This window comes from Erinaceus europaeus, chromosome 7 (genome assembly GCF_950295315.1).
Source record: "Erinaceus europaeus chromosome 7, mEriEur2.1, whole genome shotgun sequence".
In the NCBI taxonomy this organism is placed as follows: domain Eukaryota; kingdom Metazoa; phylum Chordata; class Mammalia; order Eulipotyphla; family Erinaceidae; genus Erinaceus; species Erinaceus europaeus.
Genome location: NC_080168.1, coordinates 107,331,082 through 107,347,063, shown reverse-complemented (window position 1 = coordinate 107,347,063; position 15,982 = coordinate 107,331,082). Strand labels below are relative to the sequence as shown.

Here is a 15,982-nt window from a genome sequence, read left to right as displayed (position 1 = left end):
CTTCACCTCTTGTGAATTGACCCCCCTGCAGGTGGGGAGTTGGGAGCTCGAACTGGGATCCTTATGCAGGTACTTGAGCTTTGTGCCATGTGTGTTAACCTGCTTCACTATCGATGGATTACCAGCACTAAACTTTTTTTTTTTTTTTTTTTTACCAGAGCACTGTTTAGCTCTGGCTTATGGTGGTATGGGGGGACTGAACCTGGAATTTGGAGCCTCGGGCATGAGAGTCTGTTTGCATAACTATTATGCTATCTATCCTCTGCCCAGCACTAAACTTTAAAAAAAAAAAGATTTTATACTTTATCTTTACCAGGTGTGCCATCACCACCCAGCCCCTTTATGGGAAGATAAAACACTGAGTTCATCCAACAAGAAGCCATAACTTTATTGATAGAAACAGTACAAATTTCAAACCACAGCTGCAGATACTCTTGTAGTACCCGTCCCTAAAAGTGTTTTTTTTTTTTCCCCAGATGGTTACATTGTTAGTTCCTGTAAGAAAAAAAGATATCATCAGAGGCGGTTAAAGGCAAATAGAAAGTTCAGGTCACTTAAACCTGAGACACAACACAGGATTCTCTGAATGAGGATTCCCTAATTGGTTGATACTAACAGAAAAATATACATATTTGTAAGGTACTAGTTAAAGAAGACTTAGACACTTACCATAATAGCATTTACAATATCATTACTGTTGTTCTTCAGGGCTCGAACTGCCTTTGCTCTTGATACATTTGCTTGTGACATGACTAATTCTATGTCTTTAACTTCTACACCGGTTTCGTCAACCTAAGAGGATAAAAAACACCCAATAAGCAATTTCTGTGTTCGTATACTACACTGCCTTCACACACACCCCTCCCTCCCTTATTTGGTAAGACAGAGAAATTGAGATAGAGGGAGGGAAGAGAGGGAGAGACACCTGCAGACTTGCTCCACAGCTTGTGAAGTCTCCCCTGCAGGTGGGGAGTGGGGGCTCAAACCTAGGTCCTTGCATGTGGTTATGTGTATGCTCAATTAAGTGTGCTACCATGGCCTCCCCATTTTATATTTATTTATTTTCCCTTTTGTTGCCCTTTTTTTATTGTTGTTGTAGTTATTATTGTTGTTGATAGATAGGACAGAGAAATGGAGAGGAGGGGAAGATAGAGGGGGAAGAGAGAGATACCTGCAAACCAGCTTCACTTCTTGTGAAGCAACCTCCCTACAGGTGGGGAGTCGGGGGCTTAAACCGGGATCCTTATGCTGGTCCTTGTGCTTTGCGCCATGTGTGCTTAACCACTTAACCTGCTGCACTACCACCACACTCCTGGTCGCCCCAATTTTTACCTAGTCAACCCACAACAAACATTTCTACCTGGAGAGAATTAGCAACATAAAAGGTGTCTTTGAATGATAATACCTCTTCCTCTTCACTCTCCTCTTGTACAGTTGGAGTTTGCGTGTTTTCCTGGATGTTTGAGACCGCCTCACCCTGAACTTTGAATTTTTCTGCAGCTGCTAGCTGTGCTTGCTGAGACAAATCTTCAATCTACAGAGCAGAAAATACAGATTCATGTGAGACCTGTTTTCAGTATAAAAAAAGCTTATCCATTCTTTTTCTTTAAACTTTAATTTTTTTTTCTTTGCCTCCAGGGTTACCAGTGGGGCTCAGTTTATTCACTATGAATCCACTGCTTCTGAAGGCTAATTTTCTCATTTTTGTTGCCCTTGCTGTTGTCATTGTTGTTGGATAGGATAGAGTGGGGGAAAGACACCTGTAGACCTGCTTCACCGCTTCTGAAACGACTCCCCGGCTGGGGAGCCGGGGACCGAACTGGGATCCTTGACCTGGTCTTTGCCATGTGTGCTTAACCCATTGTGCCTGGCCCCCAAAAGCTTACCCATTCTATCTAAATTCACACCAGATGTAATATTTAGCATTAAACAGCTGGGTTTCACACAGATTTGTATAATTACAGAGAGGCAACTAGCATACGTTTAAACCAGGGGCTATTAACTGGAAGGGAAGGTTTTTTTTTTCTCCCGGGGGATTATCTGTAAATGTCTGGAGACTTGTTCCCCCAAGTGCAGTATTCTCGTGTTATGTGCTAGGGGCTCAAACCTAGTTGATGGCCATGAAATGTTAAATTCTGTTTGCTATGAACAATGCCAGGGATTGATTGCATAAGCACTGTCTCTCCCCAACCTAGGGAACACATGTTCTCCCACTGAGTTAAAATTTGGTCCATATGTTTGAAGATTTCTCAGTTCTTTATCACACTAGATAAGATACTAGTAAGTATCTACAATATAGTTCTATAGCAAAGCATTACCCACAATGCCAAGTGTTAAGTTGAGAAACCCTGATTAAAAAAACAAACAAACAAAAACCTTTCCTTACCTTTGCTTCTCCAAAAACTATGTAGGTATCTGATGCTGGGCTTTTGTAGACGTCTGGCTTTGTGATGACAAAGAGGATGTTCTTTGATTTTCGGATAGTGACTCTCGTAACCCCTGTAACCTGCCGAAGACCCAGTTTGGACATAGCCTAAGGAATAGAAAAGAACACAGAGTTTAACTTCTTTGCCACTCCTTTAAATATGTTGTTTGACCTAAAAAAACAAACAAACAAACAAAAAAAAAACCCCACCTTTCGTGCCTTCTTTTCACTCCGGCTCTGTTTTGCTTTACTGACTGGCTCTTCATCGATTTCAGCTGCCGCCGCCAGCTAATAAGATACAACAGCTAAGAGTAAACTGTGATGTATGACCTGGATATCATGATCCCACGTGGTCTTCACTGATTCACAATCTCTGGTCAATCCCGGTTTCCCAATGCTTCTTTGATACCAGTACTTACACCAGTGAAGAGGAACACATACCTGAGCTTGTTGTGTGGTTGCTTGTGTGGAATCCTGTTCCTCAAGCTCTGGTACTGACTCATCGCTATCAGATTCTGTTCCAGACCCTAAAACAACAAATTTTACAATTTTAAAGCACATTACAAGAGGCTCATTTCCATGTTCTACCTATACCAGGTTACTGGTTTAATGGTAGACTTCACAGAGTCAATGTAAACCGACTTATGTGAAACTAGTTTAATGTTGCTAAGTCTTCAAGTTAATCGCCAACTAGTGTGTACACATCCATTGAAGACTTGGCCCCAGGAATGACAGGTAAACACCAATGACCTATGTTATTACTACAAATTCAACTATCCCAGAAAAACTATGACAGACAAGGAGTCTTTAAATTTTTATACTTAAAAGTTCAATGTCCCCATCTACCCCCCATAAGCTACAGCTGAGCAGTGCTCTGGTTTAAGAACACTGGACCCTCAAGCATGAAGCCCTGAGCTCTATTCCTATCACTGCAGAGTGATGATCTGGTTCTTTTTTTATAAAACAGAGAGATAGATAGTACAAGATGAAATTGTTGAAGCAGATAATTACTAGGTCAGGGGAGGCCAGAAGTAGCTGTGTACACACATTTGACTTTATCCTCAAATTATTGACTCTAGCCATCTGATATAATCAGCATATCCTTTAATAATCACCTCTGCTGCATATTGACCTGTGACCTCTCCCATTTCTTCAAAACAGATTCACACATCTGAATTTTTCTTTAATAAAAAAGCCAAACATAAAGACTAAAGGGCAAATAAATAACTATGCCACTCTCAGGCTAGGAAAAAACGGGATGTTGAGTCCCTGGGCAACTGGTCATTACTAAGTCTAAGGAATGAAAAGAAATTCAAGTAGTTTCAAATTTTATGAAGTTTTAGCAAATTCCAGGCCCAGGGACAAGGTTAGTGATGTGGTAAGGATTAGAGCAAATTAAAGGTCTAGTAGGTCTTGGTTTTCAATCTCAGATCAGTTAAGTAACAATGTTGGCGAACCCAGAGTTTGTCTGGACCACATCAATATGGTCAATATGGCACACAACAGACTATCGGAGGTGATGAAAACCAAGATTGCTTCATTTTCCTAGAGATTTTGCATTTAAAATTATCATTCTATATGCTACGTCCAAACACAAGCATGTACACCGGAGAAAGCGACGCATCCTAGAGTTAGTATTGGTGGGTGTGGGCGAGACACACCATGCACACAGCAAACCAAGGCAAGTACCCTTATTGCTCTTCAGAACAGGCTGCTTGGCAGAGGGGGTTGGGACAAGGGTCCCAGCAGGTTTGGGGGTGGGCATGTTGACGAGGATCGGCTGGAAAGGCACTCCCCCCGAGATTGGTTCCGGGGGGATCAGAGGCGGCAGCTCGTCCTCATCAGCAGGGGCTGTGGGCTTACAGGGTGATTCCAACACCAGCCCAGGTGAGGACGGCGAAAACTGCTGTTTATTAGGAAGCAGAGGGGGAACAGGGGAAGAAACAGGAGGCAGAGAAACTGAAGGGGTGGGTGCTGGAGAGAGAGGTGCTGTTGCAGCTTTAGAAAGGACTGCCTCAGAGGCAGTTGCTGCTGGAGGGCTCTCAAATTTAGGAGTCAAAGGACGGTCCTTTGGGGAAGGCAAAGAATCTTTGCCTTTTATAGGTGAAACAGGGAGGGGCTTTGCAGCCTTTGGAGAAGAGCCTTTCTGAGGGGAGTCTTTCAGAAGAGGTGCTGGAGCTATAGTAGGGCTCTTAGCTGAAGGATCTGAAGGAGAACTCTTCTTGGCCAGTGGACCCTTCTCAATAGGAGCTGTCATGACTGGTACACTTTCTGGAGCTGGGCCAGCAAGTAATGTTCGTGTGAGTCCTTCAGATGCTCCAGAAGTATCAGACTCCAAGGGACATGTAACTGGAGTCAGGGAAGTAGGCAAGTTTCCAGTGTCTTTTGGGGTGGGTGCAGTAGTAACTTGGGGAGTATGGGTCCCTTTGGGAGATGTGGGAATCAGAGATTTGGAAGTGGAGGCCTCACTGGGAGTACCGGGAGTCGATGGGCTAGCCTTAGGCGCCAAGGGCTCTTTGGACGAGAGAGCAGTAGGAACACCTTTGGGGGCTGGGGTCCTTTTGGGAGCCCCTTTGGGGGCTGGGGTCTTTTTCGGAGCTGAGGATTCTTGGGGTGTTGGAGTTGCCGGAGCTCCTTTGGGTGCAGCAGATTCTTTAGGGGAAGGAGTCACAGCAGAGGGACTGGCGACTCCTTTGGGTGCAACAGATTCTTTGGAGGTGGGAGGGGTTACAGTGGAAGGAGTAGAGATGTCTTTGGGGGCTGGAGTTGCTGGGGCTCTTTTGGATGGAGGAGTTCCAACTGAGGAAGTGGAGGTCTCTTTGTGAAGTGAGACTGCTGGGGACTCTTTTAGGGATACAGCTGCTGGTGCCCCTTTAGGGGCTGTGGAATCTCTAGGAGAGGAAAGACTCACAGATAAAGAAGTGGGGGCTTCTTTGGGTGCTAGGTGCTTTTTGGTGGGGAGAGAACTAATAGCTGAGGGAGTACGGGTTCCTTTAGGGGCTTTCTTGGAGGGAGTAGCAGTCCCTTTGGGAGATGGAGCTGCTGGGGACTTTTTGGAGGATGGGGTGCCTGAGCCTTTTTTGGGTGAGGGTGGACCTGAAGTTGAGGCAGTGAGGACCTCTTTAGGAGATGGAGAAGCAGTAGCCTCTTTGGGGGATGGTAACACATCTAGGTGAGGGGGGATCGCTTTGAAAGGTGGGGTGGCCTGGGACTCCTTGGGGGAAGGAGTCACAGCAGGGGAAATAAGGGATTCTTTAGGGGATGAGAGCTCTGGGATCTGTTTAGGGGAAAGAGTTAAAGCTGGGGGAGGGGTCTCTTTGGTGGGTTGAGTAGCTGTGCTACCTTTGGGAGAGGCAGGAATCACAGGTGGGGGGGAAGGGGTCTCTTTGGTGGGCTGAGTAGCTGTGCCCCCTTTGGAAGATGATCCTTTGGGAGAGGGGGGAATCACAGGTGGGGGAGAAGCGGTCTCTTTGGGGGGCTGGGTAGCTGTGCCCCCTTTGGGAGTTGACCCTTTGGGAGAGGGGGGAATCACAGGTGGGGGAGAAGCGGTCTCTTTGGGGGGCTGGGTAGCTGTGCCCCCTTTGGGAGTTGACCCTTTGGGAGAGGGAGGAGTAACAGGTGGGGGAGAAGTGGGCTCTTTGGTGGGCTGGGTAGCTGTGCCCCCTTTGGGAGAGGGAGGCGTAACAGGTAGAGAAGAGATCTCTTTGGGGGACTGGGTAGTGGTGCCCCCTTTGGGAGAGGCAGGAATCACAGGTGGGGGGGAAGGGGTCTCTTTGGTGGGCTGAGTAGCTGTGCCCCCTTTGGAAGATGATCCTTTGGGAGAGGGGGGAATCACAGGTGGGGGAGAAGCGGTCTCTTTGGGGGGCTGGGTAGCTGTGCCCCCTTTGGGAGTTGACCCTTTGGGAGAGGGGGGAATCACAGGTGGGGGAGAAGCGGTCTCTTTGGTGGGCTGAGTAGCTGTGCCCCCTTTGGAAGATGATCCTTTGGGAGAGGGGGGAATCACAGGTGGGGGAGAAGCGGTCTCTTTGGGGGGCTGGGTAGCTGTGCCCCCTTTGGGAGTTGACCCTTTGGGAGAGGGGGGAATCACAGGTGGGGGAGAAGCGGTCTCTTTGGGGGGCTGGGTAGCTGTGCCCCCTTTGGGAGTTGACCTTTTGGAAGAGGGAGGGATCACAGGTGGGGGAGAAGTGGGCTCTTTGGGGGGCTGGGTAGCTGTACCCCCTTTGGGAGTTGACCCTTTGGAAGAGGGAGGGATCACAGGTGGGGGAGTAGTGGGCTCTTTGGGGGGCTGGGTAGCTGTGCCCCCTTTAGGAGAGGACCCTTTGAGAGAGGGAGGAGTAACAGGTGGGGGAGAAGTGGGCTCTTTGGTGGGCTGGGTAGCTGTGCCCCCTTTGGGAGAGGGAGGCGTAACAGGTAGAGAAGTTATCTCTTTGGGGGACTGGGTAGTGGTGCCCCCTTTGGGAGAGGCAGGAATCACAGGTGTGGGGGAAGGGGTCTCCTCTTTGGTGGGCTGAGTAGCTGTGCCCCCTTTGGAAGATGACCCTTTGGGAGAGGGAGGGATCACAGGTGGGGGAGAAGTGGGCTCTTTGGGGGGCTGGGTAGCTGTGCCCCCTTTGGGAGAGGTAGTGATTACAGGTGGGGGAGAAGCGGTCTCTTTGGGGGGCTGGGTAGCTGTGCCCCCTTTGGGAGTTGACCCTTTGGAAGAGGGAGGGATCACAGGTGGGGGCGAAGTGGGCTCTTTGGCGGGCTGGGTAGCTGTACCCCCTTTGGGAGTTGACCCTTTGGAAGAGGGAGGGATCACAGGTGGGGGAGAAGTGGGCTCTTTGGGGGGCTGGGTAGCTGTACCCCCTTTGGGAGTTGACCCTTTGGAAGAGGGAGGGATCACAGGTGGGGGAGAAGTGGGCTCTTTGGGGGGCTGGGTAGCTGTGCCCCCTTTAGGAGAGGACCCTTTGGGAGAGGGAGGAGTAACAGGTGGGGGAGAAGTGGGCTCTTTGGTGGGCTGGGTAGCTGTGCCCCCTCTGGGAGAGGGAGGCGTAACAGGTAGAGAAGTTATCTCTTTGGGGGACTGGGTAGTGGTGCCCCCTTTGGGAGAGGCAGGAATCACAGGTGGGGGGGAAGGGGTCTCTTTGGTGGGCTGAGTAGCTGTGCCCCCTTTGGAAGATGACCCTTTGGGAGAGGGAGGGATCACAGGTGGGGGAGAAGTGGGCTCTCTGGGGGGCTGGGTAGCTGTGCCCCCTTTGGGAGTTGACCCTTTGGAAGAGGGAAGGATCACAGGTGGGGGAGAAGTGGGCTCTTTGGGGGGCTGGGTAGCTGTGCCCCCTTTGGAAGAGGGAGGGATCACAGGTGGGGGAGAAACGGTCTCTTTGGGGGGCTGGGTAGCTGTGCCCCCTTTGGGAGAGGAGAGAATCACAGGTGGAAGAGGGATCTCTTTGGGAGGTTGTGTAGCTGTGCTCCCTTTGGGAGAGGCAGGAACCACAGGTGGGGGAGGAGGGATCTCTTTATGGGGCTGGAGAGCTGTGCCCCCTTTGGGAGAGGCAGGAATCACAGGTGGGAGAGAAGGGATCTTTTTGGTGGGCTGGGTTGCTGTGTCCCCTTTGGAAGAGGACCCTTTGGGAGAGGGAAGAATCACAGGTGGGGGAGAAGAGATCTCCTTGGGGAGCTGGGGAGCTGTGTCCCCTTTGGGAGAGGCAAGAATCACAGGTGGGGGAGAAGAGATCTCCTTGGGGAGCTGGGGAGCTGTGTCCCCTTTGGGAGAGGCAGGAATCACAGGTGGAGTAGAAGGGTTCTCTTTGGTGGGCTGGGTAGCTATGCCCCCTTTGGGAGAGGGAGGAACCACCGGTGGAGGAAGAGGGGTCTCTTTGGGGGGTAGAGAAGCTTGAACCCCTTTGGGAGAGGAAGGAGTCATAGCTGGAGGAGTCTCTTTGGAGGATGGAGTAGTTGGTGAGGCTTTGGGGGAAGTCCCTTTGGAACACGTAGCAGGAGTATGTTTATTGTCTAGTGATTCTTTAGGGTCTTGAAAAGGAAGACTGGCATCTTCAAGGAAGGTAATTTCAGTTGAAGAAACAGAGGAGGAAAGATTTCCAGCAGAAGTACCAAGAACTGCAGGAGCAAGAGTTAAGGTAGTAGAAGTAGCAGGACCCTTCCTGGATGGCGGTATTTCAGTCTGAGACACACTAGCCCCTAAAGGAGACAAGGAGTCAGCTAGGTAAACTCTTTCAGAAGACGAAGTTACGGAAGCACCAGGTGCCAGTGCCCCTGGAAAAGTGGCAAGGAGAGAAATAGAAGGAAGGGGTTCTGGCTTTGAAACTTCAGTGGCCAGCACCACAGAGGCTGGAGAGGCAGAAATATTCTGAGATGGTAAAGTCACATCTGGAACCAAAGGGTAACTTTCAGAGGCTGGAGAAACTGAAGATAAAGTAGTACAAGTGGAAGTGCCCTTCTTGGCCAGGTTGCTTTTAGAAGCTCTGTCAGCAGTGGCAGTGGCAGGGCTAATAGCAGTAGGGCTTCCGCTTGTATAAGGATCTATTTTGATCGTAGCGGTTGAAGAGTTAAGAGGAGAGGTTGTAACACTAGCTACCTTAACAACAGGGAGAGAGTCAGTGAGGCTTTTCTTTGTTAAGGTGGTTTCAGGAGAAAGAGACATCTCCAGAGAAGATACATTTTGGGTACAGCAGGGATTTTTAGGGGTTGTTAGAGCTAACGGCAGTGAAGCAGGGTCTTTCTTGGAAGAGGTTTGTGCCTGGGTTGGTGAAATAGGGGATTCATGAGAGGAAGCTGTAGTTTGGAGATTGTGTGTTGGAAACTTTACAGATACAGAAGCAGGAAGATGTTTGGGGTCCTCTGGAGTTGGCAGAGGAGAGACTGGTAACTCCAGAGTGGTTGTTACTTGAGGAGCAGGGAGCTCTTTGGGAACTACAGCCAAAGCCGTGTCCTTAATATTTATGAGACCTGATGAAACTGGAGGAGACATAGAAGTAGCTACTTCAAAGGCAGTGGGTGTTGCAGAAATTGTGGAGGGGCTAGTCTCAAGCGGGGTGGTTCCAAGAGGAGAAAGCAGAATATGGGCCAGCGAGGGCTGATGAGTGGCATTAGGAGAGCCTTTGATGAGGGAGGCTGTAGAAGACAATGGAGGAGAGACAGCTACAGCTGAGGAAGCAGAAGGGCTGTAGGCGGCTATACTAGTGATGGTAGAGGGGGGGCCTTTGTCAGCAGACAGAGTCAGCGATGAAGTTGGAACTTCCACATTTCTGGAAGGAATAGGAGGAATTACAGATCTCTGAGAAGAGTAAGAGGCCCTTATAGAAGAACTATCTACAGAGGTTGTCTCCGCTATAGAATCTGACACAACATCAGGGCCTGTTTGACCCAAAGGTGGTACAGGAGACCCAGAAGGATGCTGATGTAAAGGTGTAAGTTGAGAGCCAAGAGAACTGAGAAAAACTGGAGGGACACTGGGAGCCAAAGGAGTAGACTGGGTTAAAAAAGGTAAGGCAGTAGGTGGACTAAGGGGCTCCTTTGGGTTGAGGCTTACCAGCTTCTGTGGGGAAGCCAAAGTTGAAGAAATAGGAACACCTTTGATCTGAGGGGGAGTGACAGCTATGTGAGTGGTAGGTGATGTCTGAGCACAAGAAGCTACTCCGGACTGAACAGAGGTCAAGGGAGTTACAAAGTGAGGAGGAATGGTATTGGGAGGGCTGGGGGTACCTTTCAGATTAGGGGCTACTTGGGAAAGAACTTCAACAGGAGAGGTCCTTGGTTCTGAGGAAGCAAGGGTAGCTGATAGGGATGTTACTATTGATCCTGCCTCCTCTGTAGCAACCAAAGGAGGGTTACTAGCAGGGTTCTTCTGAACAGAGTGGGGGGCCAAGGCCACTAGGGCCAAGGGTGCTGATGAGGTATGGGTACCTTTCATAGATGGAGTTATCATGGGGGAGGCCAGAGCTAAGGCAGCTGGGGAGATAGGAGGTCCCATTAGGTGTGGTAGAAAAGTTGGGGTGTCAAAGGCAGCTCCCAAAGGGTGGGCAGTCCCAGATGCCGACTGGGGTAAAGGACCTTCAAAAGGGGTTGTTGCAGTAATAGTGGAGGGAGAAGGGAGTGAAGGCTGGTTAAGGGTTGCTAGAGGACATTGGGGTACCACAGAGCAAGGTGGGGGAAGGGCAGGGTCAGAATGCCCTAAGGCAGCAGTGACATTCAAGCCTGAAGACACAGGAAGTGCAGCTGGAGGAGAAAAGCAAAATGGAATAAAGGGAAGGGAAGAAAAAAAAAAAAGAAAAGATGAGTTATGCAGCCCAACTTGGTACAACATGCCTCGCAGGAAACACTGAATTTTAAATATGGGACTGAAAGTCACCACACAGGATTAAACAAAGGTGACAGGCAACAACTTTCCTCAAACATACTTCAATAGACAAGAATATGGCTCTTAATCTCCTACTTCCCCCAAGTTCTACTAAGACAGACTATTTTAAGGTGCAGATAACAGTATAAGAGCAGCTTATTAGGCTTTAAATGGGGAATAGAGACCTAGGAGTAGAAATTCTCTTCCCACTAATGCCCCCCCACGAGCTCCATCACAAGGCAGTGGAACATCTTGTTAAGTGCACATCTTACCACCATGTGTAAGGACCTGGGTTCAAGCCATCACTGTGTGTGTGTGTGGGGGGGGGGGGACGACGACTTACAAGCTGTGAAGCAAGTGCTGTGTCTCCTCCCTTCCCCTCAATTTGTTTCTATTAAGTCAAAAAAAAAAATGCAGGCAATAGAATCATAAAAACTGAGCTATTGGGAGCTGGGCGGTAGTGCAGTGGGTTAAGCGCACATGGTGTAAAGCAAAAGGACCAGCATAAGGATGCTGGTTCGAGCCCCGGCTCCCCACCTGTAGGAGAGTCGCTTCACAGGTGGTGACCCTCTGTCTTCCCCTCCTCTCTCCATTTCTCTCTCTTCTATCCAACAACGATGACATCAATAATAATAACAAGACAAGGGCAACAAAAGGGAATAAATATTAAAAACAAACAAACAAAAAACCTGAGCTATCCTGCCCACTAAAAGATCATTAACTGTAACAAACTGACAACCAGAACAACATACTTGAATGGTGATACAGATGGGGAATCAAGGCAATATGAAAGGAAAAGTCTTCTGTATGATCAGATTTCCACTATGGATTTAAGTAGAATTTAATATTAAGTGTAAAATACTAAAATTTAGTATTGCTATGCCTTTATTTACTTACTCAAAATAAAGGATTAGGGTTGGGGCAGACAGCATAATGGCTATGCAAAGAGATTCTCAAGCCTGAGGCTCCAAAGTCTTAGGTTCAATCCCCTGCACCACACTGTAAACCAGATCTGAGCAGTGCTCTGGTAAAAAAAAAAAAAAGATTAAACAGAAAGCCCAACTATAATGGGCTGGACTCTGTAGTCAAAAAGCTTTTCAGACAGCAATTTAGATCTTCAGGGGTTTAGTGACAAGGGTAGGGACTGTATTATGAAACCATAACCCAACTTGTTAAACTAGACTGGCTCTATTTTGAAAGTAGGGAATTGGAGTTGATATACTACACTGAATCCCCAAGTCTTAATCTGGATAAGTATATATCATGCTGCCAAAATAAGACCAATATTTGGTACTAAGTTAAAGGCTTTCTGAATGGTGGATAAAGAACATGCTTGCTACACAGAACAATTTGACTAACAAATTTTCAACACCCTGAGAAGAGCAAAAACAAACTCACAAAAATATTAATCCTCCAATAAAAAAAAATCCACAGCAACCAAGTATGAAACTTACTTAACCATGAATTCTGAATTTCTTAGAGAAGAATCACAAAAAAGCAGGTTGATTAACCAACCTCCCCCCACCCCCAGTGAGCTGGCAGGTCAAAAACATTTAAAAAAATGTATTCCCTTTTGCTGCCCTTGTTTTATTGCTGTAGCTATTATTGATGTCATCGTTGGAGAGGACAGACAAAAACAGTTTTTAATGTGGTATCAAGGAATTACTTTAGACCTCAGGTATGTGCAACCCCACTGAGTAGCCTCCCTGGTTCAGCTTTTTAATTTAGAAAGGGGAGACAAAGGGGACATCACAACACCGCTTCATTATTCACTGAGCTGGCTGCTAGTGATTCCCCATGTGGTGCTAGGGCTTGAACCCAGGGACTCATGCAAGGTGAGGCATGTGCTCTGAGTGACTATCTCCGGAACCCAGTGGGTCAAAAATTTCAGGATTACAGAGCAAATACTTTAAGCATGTTAATCAGAATTTGAAATGCAAAACTGACCATACCTCAAGATGGCAAAAAAAAAAAAATCCATATACTTGCTTCAAACACTATAACCAATTCCCTGAGCATTCTACATTCATTCTAATAATTATAGTCCCAACAGGCATAAGTTTAGTGGTACTGTGTAAACACTGCTCTTGATGCAGGTGATGCAAGTTTTGAAGGTGGAAATCTTATTTCTTTTAACTAATTTGAATTTCTTTGCCACATTAAAAAAAGTGTTTGGTCCTTCTGCACTACTAATAAGCAGTGCCCTGGGGGGAAAAATTTGGTGAGATTAGCACTGAAATTACAAAATCTTAAGAAAACAGTCCTTTCAATGTTATGACTTCCCTAAATTCTTTGCAGTTTGAGAATTTCACATAGCCTACCCCCCCAGCTCAAGACTTTTTTCCATTTAGCAGCTGTATTAATCCCTTCAGCTGCTGAAGCCAGACAGGTGGGGTAAACACAATTTAATACTTTCAATTGTAAACAACTCTATTTTAATTTTAGGAGCTAGGTGAAATGGGAAAAATGACTTTACATTAAGAAAGACTGAGAAAGCAGTTACAATCTGAGGATTCCCTTCTGCACGACTCTGCAAGACTCCCATCAAAATTTTTCACCCCTCCCAAGTTTTCTAGAAATGCTTTCTTACCAGAATTCAAAACCTGTCTATTATAGTCTTATGAATTTCAAAGCTGAAAAGTATTTAAAAGAATGTTATTTCTATCCTGATTTCCAGATGAACTGTTGATGCCGGAACTATCCCCAAATATTAGAAACACTCCAGTAAGGGGGAAAAAAAACACCCCCCAAAACACCAGGGGGCCCAGCAGGACACAATCACCACCAGTAGGCACCTCATTTAAGCATGTGATGAAGGCACAATGCCAGCACCTGCCATCTAAAACCTTGATGCAAGTAACTCCTGGCTAGAACTTCAAGGCCCCCCGGGACAACAGGACTCTTCCCACCCTCCCTGGTGAAGCTACAGCCTCATCTTTTTTCACGAGGGTCAATTCTGAGAAGCCAAGTTACTCCCTTTGCCAGATTACACCCGCCATGCTAGTCCTGGGGTCGACCTCACACCGTAAAGGCAAGGGGGCTAGGGGAACCTACCTGTCTCAGCCTGTGGCTGTGGCAACTCCTGCTCTGTAGCAGGGACGGTTTCTGTGGCTTCACCGGGCATTTCTGAAGAAAGGGAATAAAAAGGAAGCCTGAATTGACTGGGACCCGTTCTCTACCCAAACTGGAACCAAATATTATTCTTTCAAATTCTAGGGAGCACTGTAAAACCAGCAAACCAACCAAACCGCGAGGGCGTTGGAGGACGACCCACCCCAAAGTAGCTGGGAGTAAGTGAAGAACAGGACAGTAAGATGTGACTTTGTGTCGCCGCAACTTTTTCTCGGCAGAGAACAGACCTGCCAGTGTCCCCGGGGGTGGATTTTACGCCGCAAGGGCAGTCGTCGTCACGGCGCTCACCAGCCGCGGGAGGGGAGCCCGGCCTAGCTCCCAACTACGGGAGACTCCGGACTCTCCCGACCCACTTCCCTTCCGAGACCCGCGCTGTCCAGGCCGGGACCTCCGACACTGTCGGGTGCCAGGAAGGGAGCCGAGGAGCCGCCGAGTCCCAACACGCTAAGAACGGTGTGTGGGGGGCTTCAAAGCCGTGACCCCTTAACCTCCTCGGCTTCTCGGGAAGCAGCTCCCGACAGCTGACACACTCCGCTTCCGCCCCCTACCGCCAGCGGCCCCCTGGCCCGCAGTTCTAGACTGCGGACACTACCCACGGCTTCCTGCCCGGCCTTTGCCAGGACACCAGCCGCAGACCCCATTTTGTCCGGAGGCCCCAAGGCCACACTTCTCAGGGCCAAGTTAGGAACTCGGCGGCACCGTAAAGCCCTTAACGCTCCTTCTCTCCGACTTCCTTGAGCGGCTTAACTCGCCAGGAAGGACGATGGATGCGGATAGAGAGCAGCGGCGAGGACAGTACTTACTGTGCGGGGAACGCGGAACCAAGATGGCGGCAGAAAGAGAACGAACGGGAGCGTGACCCACGCCTGTTGCCGAAAGATACCCGGCGGAGGGGGCGGGGCCAGGATTTAATTCCGGGTCAGGAGCCGCGGCAGTCACTTCCTTTCACTAGTGACCCGGCTGGCTGTTTACGGGCGGGGTGGAGACGAGGTCTAAATAAGGCTAAGAATTCGGGACGGAACGCTCTGGTCTTGCGGGCGCTCACAATTGGAGCCGCACAGTTCTTAAATAGCCGACCCCGAATTCGGGACGGAACGCTCTGGTCTTGCGGGCGCTCACAATTGGAGCCGCACAGTTCTTAAATAGCCGACCCCTGCCTCCCCCAAGTTGAGGCACTTTGATACCCTGAGGAAAACTGTAATGAGAGAAGCAACCTCTGCCCTGAGGTCAGCAAAGGAACCAGAGGGGTAGTGTTACAACTTCCCTTTCTCAAATGCAGTTAACTATCAAACAGTAAACGACGTGGGCTGTCACAGAACTTGTATTCGCACTATTGGAAGGTAACAGTGGCCTAGTCTAGTTCTCAATTACTTTGTTTTTGGGTGGTATAACTTAGACCGACACCAAGATCATTAATTAGGTATACACTCCTTTCTCTAGAAAAAAAACAACCACAAGCATATGTGCATTTCTTCTCACTTGCTGTTTGCCATTTCTTACATAGCTTTAAATTTCTCTGCTCTAGAGGTCGCAGATCTCACACTAAGACCTGTTTTGCAGCCTAGAATGTGGGTGGCACCATGGCTAGTGGTGAGGACTCAAATACACACGAGGTCCTGAGTTCAGTCTCTGGTGTCAAATGTGCCAGTGGTGCTCTGGTTTTCTCTTCCTCATGTTAATAAATCTTAAAAATGAAAAAAAAATGGGAGCGGTTGGTTGTGCACCTGGTTGAGCACATGTTACAAAGCTCAAGGAACGGGGGAAAGCTTTCCAGTGGAAGAGACCAGTATTGTAGGTGTCTCTCTCTGTCTTTCTCTATCACCCCCTTCCCTCTCGACTTCTGACTGTCTCTATCCAATAAAGATAATAAAAAAAATTAAAATAAATTTAAAGTGTGATCCGGGAGGTGGCACAGTGGATAAAGCATTGGACTCTCAAGCATGAGGTCCTGAGTTCAACACCTGGCAGCACATGTACCAGAGTGATGTCTGGTTCTTTCTCTCTCTCCTCCTATCTTTCTCATAAGTAAATAAATAAATTCTTAAAAAAATTTTTTTTAAAAAAAGTGTACCACCACCTGGCCCTTTATT

At 48.1% G+C, this 15,982-nt stretch overlaps 1 protein-coding gene and 3 long non-coding RNA genes across 5 annotated transcripts; 3 read left to right on the top strand and 1 right to left on the bottom strand.

Moving 5' to 3' along the window:
* Positions 1-363: 363 nt before the first annotated feature.
* NACA (nascent polypeptide associated complex subunit alpha) lies at positions 364-14,831 on the bottom strand. Its single transcript, XM_007533320.3, has 8 exons — positions 14,696-14,831; positions 13,815-13,886; positions 2,867-2,952; positions 2,636-2,713; positions 2,387-2,533; positions 1,406-1,534; positions 670-792; positions 364-495 (listed from the first exon to the last, which is right to left on the bottom strand). The coding sequence occupies exons 2-8, from the start codon at positions 13,882-13,884 to the stop codon at positions 481-483; spliced, it is 648 nt and encodes a 215-aa protein (XP_007533382.1). The 5' UTR covers positions 13,885-13,886; positions 14,696-14,831; the 3' UTR covers positions 364-480.
* LOC132539486 (uncharacterized) lies at positions 1,432-2,235 on the top strand. The gene is made up of 2 exons (XR_009550808.1): positions 1,432-1,560; positions 2,196-2,235. It is a non-coding gene; the product is annotated as an uncharacterized LOC132539486 (long non-coding RNA).
* On the top strand, positions 5,934-6,545 carry LOC132539487 (uncharacterized). Its single transcript, XR_009550809.1, has 3 exons — positions 5,934-6,043; positions 6,113-6,262; positions 6,356-6,545. It is a non-coding gene; the product is annotated as an uncharacterized LOC132539487 (long non-coding RNA).
* LOC132539485 (uncharacterized) lies at positions 7,238-7,900 on the top strand. 2 transcript variants are annotated; one of them, XR_009550807.1, is made up of 3 exons: positions 7,238-7,393; positions 7,463-7,612; positions 7,766-7,900. It is a non-coding gene; the product is annotated as an uncharacterized LOC132539485 (long non-coding RNA). The 2 variants fall into 2 exon arrangements; XR_009550806.1 differs by having other exon boundaries at positions 7,706-7,819.
* Positions 14,832-15,982: the final 1,151 nt, after the last annotated feature.